Source organism: Galeopterus variegatus, unplaced genomic scaffold (genome assembly GCF_000696425.1).
Source record: "Galeopterus variegatus unplaced genomic scaffold, G_variegatus-3.0.2 Scaffold5328, whole genome shotgun sequence".
NCBI classification, from domain to species: Eukaryota; Metazoa; Chordata; class Mammalia; order Dermoptera; family Cynocephalidae; genus Galeopterus; species Galeopterus variegatus.
In genome coordinates this window covers 1-10,096 of record NW_007731439.1, presented here as the reverse complement: position 1 = coordinate 10,096, position 10,096 = coordinate 1, and the positions used below count along the sequence as shown (strand labels likewise).

Here is a 10,096-nt window from a genome sequence, read left to right as displayed (position 1 = left end):
TTACTACTATGTGGCTAAAAGTATACTCATAGGAAAATTCATAGCCAAAATTATTTCATTTTAAAAAAAATAAAAATAAATGAATTAAGTACTCACCTCAAGAAGTCATTGAGTCCCTTTGAGTTGGGAGGGTGTTTTGATTTTGTGGACAGGCCCATTGCATAGGCGCCTAGAAAAGTGATCTCTTCACGGCCCCAGAATGAGCCACAGCCATTCTTGGTGACAATGTTGGGGTGCAGGGTGGCCATCTGGGGAAAGGTCCATAGCAGATGCTACTGGTTGCCTAGGCAACATTGATTATCCCCCCATCCTCCTATCTCACAGGACCTGGCTGGGGTCACTTCCTTCATATTGCCATCTGCTTCTTTAGGCCAGTTGCTGCTTCCTGCCTACTGATTGGCTGAAGCATGGGACACATGACACAATTCTGGGCAAGAGTACAAGTGGAGAGGCTGACTGGGGGACTTCGGGGAAAGGTTTCCTCCCTCATAAAGAAAGATACAGGAAGAGCTGTCTGCCCTTCTCCCTCTGGATGCAGCCAAATCTGGGTGTGATGCCTGATGAGGGGCACCATCTTTTGTCCTTGAGGGAAGCCAGTGTGAGGGAAATTCCAGCACACCCAAGTGGGGTTTCCTCCCTCATAAAGAAAGATACAGGAAGAGCTGTCTGCCCTTCTCCCTCTGGATGCAGCCAAATCTGGGTGTGATGCCTGATGAAGGGCACCATCTTTTGTCCTTGAGGGAAGCCAGTGTGAGGGAAATTCCAGCACACCCAAGTGGGTATTGCCCAGCACAGTGCCTGACACATGGCTGGAATCCAGTACTTAAAAACTGAAGGAATAAATGAGTGGCAGAACCAGCCCCTTAATAAATCAGAGACCCTGAACTAACAAACTAACTGGCCTTAATGCCCTCCTTGGGAAGACCTGCTATCTGAGACAATAAATGTTCCTTTTCTCTCAGCCAGCATAAGTTCTCTGTTGTTTGCTGCCCAAATTGCATAACTGTGTACAAACACCACAACCACAATCATCTCTTCTTTGAAAAGCCCAGGGAATCACTTGATCTTCACAAAGGCTGTGTCCATTTTACAGATGAGGAAACTGAGGTTCAAAGAGTTTATGACCTATCCACAAATGCCTCAGGCAAGACTAGCATCTAGTTTTCTTGCTTCTAAATCCACAGCTTTCTAGGACCTTTTCCCACATACCCATCTCCCCCTTTACTATCCCCATCTCGAGGGCACTGAGGCAAAAGGGGCCCTCCCCTCATCCTCAGCACCCACCTTCAAGGAAAGATCCAGGTGGTCATCTTGTCTTCTAAGCAACCCAGGAAAAGAGCCCAACACCAACAACTTCAGTAAAAGAGTGTTTTCACCTTAACCAGAGTAAGGGATAAAGGAAAACCGTGCTCCCTTCTCTGCCCCAGACCTTCCGCCCTTCTCAGACTCAGAGCCCCAGGGGTCAGTCACAATCACTGGTCCTTCCCAAAGCTTGACCTGAGGGAAGGACACTTATCTGCAGCCTGCAGAGAGTTGACCTGCCACTCTGGCCGTTGCAGTTGGGGTTCCCTGTGGTTCTGGGGAGCTTCAGCCAGGGAAATCCCACCCCCTGGCCATAGGGATTGGCCCAGGCGTGGCATGTGACCCCAGTCTGTCCAATCAGAATGGCTCCTGGGCCCCCTGTTGAGAATGCTGATGAGGACCCTCTCTCTGGGTGCTGGATTGGAAGGTGGAGCATGGAGCCCTGGGAAAATCTGGGCTCTGAGGACAGCCCATCAGCTCCAGGATGGCACCGTGGAGGGAGATGGAGGGTCAGGTCCTTGAGAAGGTTGGAGCCCCCTGGACAGCCTCAGGGGTAGTACCATGAGTCCTCCCTTCCTTCTTGTGGAGTTTAGAAGACTCACGCCCCTTCTGTCCTTGATTCTAACCCTTTTGACAGATGAGGACAGAGAGGTAGTGACTCCACTCAAGTTCTCTAAACAGAACAACCCATGGCCAAGGTTTGGGCAGAAGGTGCCAACCTGGGTCTGCAGACCCCAAGCCCCGTGCTCTTTCCCACTGCAGCTGCTCTTGGCCAGGTCGCCAGAGACCCATGCTTGTCTCGAATGAAGCTTCAGAAAGACAAAAGACCCCAGACTGAGCAGAACCCAGGAGCGGGGGAAGTCAGACGGAAACAGCAAGTCACAGATTCCTCAGCTTCAGGGTGGAGGCAGCAGGATGGGTGTTTGTGGGGGTCCCTTCTCATGCTGGGAGGCCTGGAGCTGCCCAGGGGCTTGACTGGCAGTAGGGTGTGACCCCAGGAGGAATGGCTGCCCTGGGAAGGGGGGTGGGTCTGCCTTCAGATCCCTCACCATTCACAGCCTCATATGGCAGAGGGGCCCGCAGACAGAAGCAGCAGACAGGTACCCAAGGAGACGCCGTCCCCACCTCTCAGCCCACCATCACCACCACAAGTCCCATCAGCCTGCTCCCAGCTCCACAAGCACAATCAACACTCCAGCTGCCACCGCTGTCCTTACCACGGCTACCCTCCTGCTCACCCCACCCCCACTGCTGACACTCGGGGCTCGCCCATCTCCATCCCAGCTCTGCCCCCACCCGGCAGCATCACTATGCCTTGGTGAGCATCACTCTCCCCCAGCAGCATCAGTACCCCTCCCAGTGTTACTCTCGCCTGACCAAACCTACTGTCTCCCCACTAGCACCATCGCCCCCAACCAGCATTACTGTCACCCGCCAGCATTACAAGGGTACTTCAAAAAGTTCATGAAAAGATTTACCTTTTACTTCTATTTTTCCATGAACTTTTTGAAGCACCCTCATACTCTCCCCTGATCAGCATGATTACTCCCACCAGCATGACTCCCTGCCCCGTTCCCTTCATCTCTACCTTCTCCATGGCCACTCCAATCTTACCCCCATCTCTTGGGCCACCACCACCACCATTAAAACCACCACCAGTCCAGCACCCTGGACCATCAGCACTCTAAATGCCACCTGGTCATCACCATGGCCCTCATTCTCATCCCCATCCCCCCACCACAGGCATTTCCTAGCTGTCCCACCTCCCTTGGAGTATCCCCACACCTGTCACCATCGCCCCCCCCACCATCATCCCGCCATCACCACCAGCAATGAATGAACATTTATTGAGCACCGACAAATCCCATACACTCTACAGAACACACAGAAGGTGCAACCCCCGCCAGAGGCCCCAGCCTCTTGGCAAAACCATTATGCTGCCACACATGGTGGTGCGTGCAACCCAGGGTGCAGGTTGGGGCTGGGGAATTAGCCAGTTGGTGCACCTGGAATGGGTCCTGAGGCCTCTGCCAGGTTCCAGCTGGGGGCGGGGGTCATGCCACTTTCCTGAGAGCAGAGCAAATAAATAATAGAGAGGCAGGGGCAGGGGTCTGAGCCCCTAGGGGCAGAGAAGCCAGGCGTTGGCTTATGTGACTCCATGGGAGTGAGACAGGCAGCCAGGAGCCCCAACCCCAGGGTGGGGAGGCAGAGCTGGGGGCAGGAGCCCGGCCACCAGAGGTCCCTACCATCCCTCACCTCTGGAGGTCAAAGGAGGATGTGGGGGTCACCCCAGGAGGCACTGCTGAAATGCAAGTGGACTAGAAATAGGCGGGTGAGGGGGAAGGGGACAGGCTGCAGGCCGGAGACCCTGCCCCTGCTCACAGGCCCTAGAGGGGGGCGTCATCAGTCCTCCACTTGGGGGGGTAACTCTGCTGGTGGCCATCGCAGCTGGGGTTCCCCATATTGTCGAGAGGCACCACCACCTCTTCCGGATTTGAGTTCTTGTTCAGTTCCACCACACGGGGCACCACCGAGGACCAGCGATCTGTAGAGTGAGCATGTGGCGGGGGGGGAGTGAGGGTTGGTGGAGAGAACATGCATGTATTAAGCACCTACTGTGTATGGGGCGCTCTACAATGATCTAAAGAGGGGAGTATTATTATGCCCATTTTACAGAGGTGAAAACTGGGGCCCAGAGAGGTAAAGGTGCCTGCCAGGAGCACACAGGAGTGAATGGAGGAACCGGGATTCAAGTCCAGATCAGAACGCCCTGAGCACCCTTGTCCTCTCCCACTGCATCTCGCATACTCTCAGTTTAGCAGGAAAATGGAAGGGTTTTCTCCACCCTGGGGATGGCCGAGGGTCTCATCCTCCCTCCCCATGCCAGCTCACGTCACAGCATAGGGAGGCCCAGGGCAAAGTCACAAAGGTGAGGTGTCGCAGGCGTTCACAGGCAGCAGAGGAAACAGCGGCCAGCCCCTCTCCCCCTCCCATTCTGCAGACAAGGACACTGGGTCCTGGAAAGGGGATGGGACTGCTCAAGGCAGATTAGTGATCAGGGTGGACCAGGGCTCCCACTCTGCGCCCCAGTCCTGCCACTCACCCCTCCGGAGGCGGCCCACAGTGTGTGAGAAGCCGTAATAGTGGTAGGTCTCGTTCTTGCCCGGGTCCTCATTGATGATGCCCAAGTTCTGGTTCCAGTGAGACCAGTTCACCTCATCCACCCTGGCAGTGTCAGAGCAGAGGGTCGGGGGGAGCCCCACTGGGATGGCTCCCCGTCCCCCCTCCTGACTCAGGCAGCCCCCCTCCTCCAGCCTCTCCAGCCCACCCTCCTATTTTTTTAATTATTGTGAAATATATATAAGATAAAATTTGCCATTTCAACCATTTTTAAGTATGCAATTCAGTAGCATTAAGTACATTCACAATGTTGTGCAACCATCACACTATTTCCAAAGCTTTCTCATCACTCCAAACAGAAATTCTGTACCCATTAAGCAATAACTCCCTATTCCCCTCCCACTAGCCCCAGTAACTTCTAATCTACTTTCTGTTTCTATATAGATTTGCCTATTCTAACCATTTCATATAAGTGGAATCATACAATATGTGTCCTTTTGTGAGGGCTCCTTATACTTAGCGTAATGTTTTCAGGGCTCATCTATGCTGAAGCACGTGTTTCTACTTCGTTCCTTTTTATGGTCAAATAATATCCCACTGTATGGATATTGCCACATTTTGTTTAGCCGTCCGTCTGCTGATCGTCACCCCCCTTCTTGATACTATTACCTCTTCTTATTGGGACATCCTGGTAAAGTCAGGTTACAGCCTCTTTGCTTTTTAAAATTATTTTTTTGTTATTTTCATACAACCTCTATCTTTTCTGAGTTATTGCTACATGTCAGGATGTAGCAAAGAAGGTAGGTTTGCCGTTCCCATTTTACAGACGAGGAACCCTAGTCTCGTTAAACGGTTTGAGGCTGTAAAGCTGGTAAGTTACACTTTTTAAAATTATTTTTTTGTTATTTTCATACAACCTCTATCTTTTCTGAGTTATTGCTACGTGTCAGGATGTAGCAAAGAAGGTAGGTTTGCCGTTCCCATTTTACAGACGAGGAACCCTAGGCTCGTTAAATGGTTTGAGGCCGTAAAGCTGGTAAGTTACGGAGTCAGGGTTTGAACTTTGGATTCAAACTGAACAGAACTGACCGGCTGGCCTAGGAGGTGGGTGCTACGACTGCCCCCATTTCACAGATGAGGAAACTGACCTCGTCTAACTCCAGACATTACGCTTATACTCTATGCTGGCAATCACTTTACAGAGAATGGGTCTCCTTAAAAGATTCACCAAGGGGTTCCCCTAATAAACTGGCATTCCTCGTGCACCTGGAACGTGAGGTCACCCCGCAGATGGGCTGGGGAAGGTCCCAATCCCTGGAAGCTGCTGATTCCTCAGTTTCCCCATCTCAGCCCATGGCACCAAAGCCCACCCCATTGTTTGGACAATACAGGGTGATGCTTTGAGATGAGCACTGCCTCCAAGTCTCTGCTTCCCCCCAAGCAAGAGACAGAGGAGCCTCTGGGTGCCCCAATGTGTGGGACACTGGCCAAGCACATCTCATGTGCTGACTGGTCTAGTCCACACTGCTGGTCTAGGAGCTGGAGCTGTCATGGTCCCCATTTCACAGATGAAGCAACTGGGGCTGAGAGAAGTAAATGGATTTGCCCAAGATCACTCAGTGGAACTAAACTCTGGCGGGGCCCATGGTGGCCTCTGTGGCTGGAAATGGCAATGTGAGCTGAAGCGACTGAAGCCCCCATCTGCCCTGCCAGTGCCAGCCTCACCTGAAGCACCATCTGCGGTCTGGGGTGCCATCCGAGCTCTTGCCCACGGTCACCATCTCCCCAGAGCGGAAGGCCTTTCTCAGGAACACGGGGAAGGAGCGCTCGATGTCCAGGATGGTGGTGGCCCACTGCAGGGAGGGAGGGTCAGGGTGGAGATGTCACTGAGCCTCCCCAGCCCACACCTATTGTCCTAATGCAGAAATGAGGTGACAGGCAGGCGTGGGCAGAGAACAAGACTTTCTGGCTCCTACTGCCCTGAGAAACAGGACTTACAAACTCACAGGAAAACGAATGAGTGAAGCAGGATGAGACGCAGAAAGGCCGCAGCCCAGGCCCCATGACACATACACAGTAGTCACCACTTGCTGTTGGGAATCAATAGGGAGGGGTGGGGACTGGGGCAAACCAGGGAGCAAACACCCCATGTAAAGGGGGCAGCCACTTCTCATCCCATCCAAGGGCTGTCTGGCAGGAATGTGGGCCCTGCATTGCTGGGGCTTCTAACTTTTCAAGGAAGGCCAAAAATGTGGATTTTTATATAGAATCTCCTAATTTTTAAATTTTGCATTAATTTTTTTAAAAATATGGTAGTCTGAAAAAAATAAATCTTTGCTGGCCAAATCCAGTCCACGGGCTGCCAGTGTGCATCCTGTGAGTTATGCCCAGTGGGGAAACTGAGGCCCAGGGAAGTAAGCAGTATAGATAAAGGTTAAGAGCAGGCCCGAGGCATTTCCCTCAGACCCAGACATGGAAGGATGACTTTGGGTTTTTTCTTCTCTGCATCATTTCCTTGAAATGCACTAAGTTAAGGTAAATGTGGCGCTGTGTTCCTGGGCCTTATGGTGGCATTGTTTATTGTGAACACCCAGATTTGTGAATTGCACCTGGCCTGGGAGGGCTGTGAACCCCAGGGCCTCTGCTTTCTAGGATTGCATAGAAACCTTTTGGGAAGCAAAAGCAGCAGGTCTCCCGGGCCAGCGGGGGCCACATCTGCATCGGCTTCTCCTCTGTGACAGCATGCTCAGGGGCCGTGGAGCCTGGAAACTACTCCTGAGCTGGTGAAAGCCCCCTGATGAGAATGCTGGCACCTCTCTGCACTGGGTTGGCCCGGGCCCATGCAGCCTCACATCTTGAGCCACAGTGGGGTACAGAAGTTGTCCCCAAGCTCAGTGTGGGACCCCTGTCGAAATGTCAATGCTCTCTGAGCATTACTTGTGCAGACAGAGGCAACTTCGTCATGCTGGATGGAGCCGACTGTATCCTGTGAGCTGGACCACAAGGTGAATCTGAGACCACTGCTGGTGCTCGGGCATGAAGCCACATTGAAATTCACTAGGCGGCTCTGGGAAGTAGGCAGCAGCCTTCAATGCCCATTTCACAGACAGGGAGATGGAGGCAGAATGAGATAATGCTGCTCGCCTGGAGTGGAAGGCTGAGGAATCTAGTCTGGTGAGACGTCTCTGCAGCCTCCCACCTTGGAAGGCCAAGTGTGGCTGGCAGGGTGGGGACAGGATTGTGGGGCCTCACCTGCAGCTTCCAGATGTGCTTGCTCTCCTTGGAGACCTGGCCCACCGTCTCCCCCATGAGGGCGATGAGCATGTTGAGGAGCAGCACAAAGGTGAGGATGATGTAGGTGACAAGCAGGATGATGAAGACCACGGGGTACTTGGTGCTGCTCAGCATCTCCAGGTCGCCCATGCCGATGGTCAGCTTGAAGAGGTCCAGGAGGAAGGTGCTAAAGGTCTCGCTGTCGCGGCATGAGGGGTACGTGGGCACCGTGCAGTTGGTCTTGTCCTCATTGCACACCTTCATGTTGGCGCATGGGTTCAGGAGGGAGACCAGGGCTGTGGGAGGGATAGAGGTGGCGTTTGCTGAGTTTGATGAGCATGTGGGGGGCGCCATTCCCACTTGATGGAGGAGAAAGCTGAGGTTTGGCAAGGCGAGAACGCTGGCCCAAGGTTACCAGCATATGAGCCAAGCCAAGAGTCCAGCCCGGAGCCTCCTGAATCCAAAGCTTTTGTCTTTCCACAAACTCTCACTGATAAGAAAGAAGTTTTCAGGATCTAATTCAGTGGTTCTCAACCAAAAGCAAGTTTCCCCCCAAGGGATGTTTGGCAATGTCTGGAAACATTTTTGGCTGTTACAACTGGGGGTGAGGGTGCTCCTGGTATCTAGTGGATAGAGACCAAGGATGCTGTCAACCAAAAGCAAGTTTCCCCCCAAGGGATGTTTGGCAATGTCTGGAAACATTTTTGGCTGATACAACTGGGGGTGAGGGTGCTCCTGGTACGTAGTGGATAGAGACCAAGGATGCTAGTAATGGCCCTACAAGGTCCTCAAGTAATGCCCTTTGGAATTGCTAGAGAAAGATTCAGCAGTGTTCAACAGAGATTTTGTGCTCAAGTGAAATTCATTGTTCCCTAACTCTAAGGGAAATGAAAAATATGTAGCACACATGCAGTCACTCCCTAACCTGTACCTGAGGCAGACATCATTAATCAATCACCACACTCTTTCCCACTAAACACAGACTTAGCCTCGACATGGCACTCCGGGCAGACATTAGCAATCAATCACCAGCATAAGAGGTTAAAATTATTTCTATGTGTGATGTAGCAATCAGAATGCTTCTTTAGCCAGAAGAGCCCTCCAGACATCTCGAACTGCTCACAGCACTCATCTCTTCCCTATAAGCCCAGGTGAAGCTTCAGAGTCCTTCTCAACACAGTTTAGCAGCAACATCCTGTCACTAAACCAGCCAAGGCAGGGAGCATGAGGACCTGTTCCTATATCCCCAGCCAAGGCTACAGTTCTGTTACGCCAATATAGTCCATGCAGAGCCTCAATACAATCTGAGGTAAAATATCAGACTCCTGCTGCTAGTACCAGTCCCCAAATAAGCCTGCTCTGATGTGAATGTGGCCTGGTCAAGCCTGAGATGGCCACTCCCCTTTGGATGCTGGGCATTGATGGCAGATCACCTACCCCTTGGAGACCAGTGCAATGGCTTGGTCAGCTTCTCCATCCTTGGTCCTTCCCCCATGGCCTATGCCACTGAGGTGCCAGCATGCCTCAGCTTGGCACTGTGACATCACAGAGAAGGCATTTCAGAGGGAGCCGATATTGGGCTTTAAGAAAAGACCTGGGCTGGAAGATTAATCACTAAATTTCATCCTTGCTTGTATCCATGCCCCTTCAATGTGGCTTTATAGCTTCTTCCATCAAGAAGCGGAGTCTATTTTTCCACCCTCTGAGTCAGAGCTGGCCTGTGACTTGCTTTGGCCAATACAGTGAGGTGGCAGTGATGCTATGCCAGGTCTTCTGCACATGTTCTTGGGACCATAAGACTACCATGCAAACAAGCCCAAGCTAGCTGGCTGGAGGATGATAGCCAAGTCCCCCCACCTGAGGCAATCCTAGCCAGGCCAGTCAGTTGGCAGCCAGCTGACCACAGACACAGGAGCCCAGCAAGATCAGCCAAAACTGACCAGGTCAGCACAACCACCCAGTTGACCCATAGACTCATGAGCAATAATAAATGGTGGCTGTTTGAAGCCACTGAGTTTTGGGTGGCTTCCTTTGCAGCAATAGCTATTATGCCAGTTTTATCATTTACTAGCTTTTGAACTTGGGCAAGTTATTAAATCTTTCTAAGCCTCAGTTTCCTTCTCTGTAAAAGAGGATAATAAAGGAACTTAGTTCGCAAGGCTTGTTGGGAGGATTAAATGAGGCAGGGATGGTAGAGTACTTAGCCCAGTGCCTGGCACACAGGAAGAACTCAATACATGCTACTTATTGTCCTCGATACATTCTAGTTACTCTTGCAGTCCTGGCACCACCCCTACCAGGCCCCCCGTGGGCACCCAGAGCTCACCTGAAGCATAGCCAATCATGAAGAGCAGGTAGACGAGCAGGAAGCGGAAAAGGTCTTTGAAGAGGATCTGAAGAC

The 10,096-nt window shown here is 52.0% G+C and overlaps 1 protein-coding gene across 1 annotated transcript; it reads right to left on the bottom strand.

Annotated features, from left to right (window-relative positions):
• Positions 1-3,133: 3,133 nt before the first annotated feature.
• LOC103604679 (transient receptor potential cation channel subfamily V member 4-like) lies at positions 3,134-10,084 on the bottom strand. The gene is made up of 5 exons (XM_008589251.1): positions 10,022-10,084; positions 7,675-7,991; positions 6,148-6,275; positions 4,406-4,527; positions 3,134-3,847 (listed from the first exon to the last, which is right to left on the bottom strand). Exons 1-5 carry the CDS (start codon positions 10,038-10,040, stop codon positions 3,690-3,692), a joined length of 744 nt encoding a protein of 247 aa, XP_008587473.1. The 5' UTR covers positions 10,041-10,084; the 3' UTR covers positions 3,134-3,689.
• Between the last annotated feature and the right edge of the window lie 12 nt (positions 10,085-10,096).

What these genes read in the sequence shown, in the direction of transcription:
- LOC103604679 (XM_008589251.1), bottom strand. An exon ending in AGCACATCTGGAAGCTGCAG is followed by an intron (nt 6,276 to 7,674) that starts GTGAGGCCCCAC and finishes CCCTCCCTGCAG; the next exon opens with TGGGCCACCACCATCCTGGA. An exon ending in GACCGCAGATGGTGCTTCAG is followed by an intron (nt 4,528 to 6,147) that starts GTGAGGCTGGCA and finishes TGACACTGCCAG; the next exon opens with GGTGGATGAGGTGAACTGGT.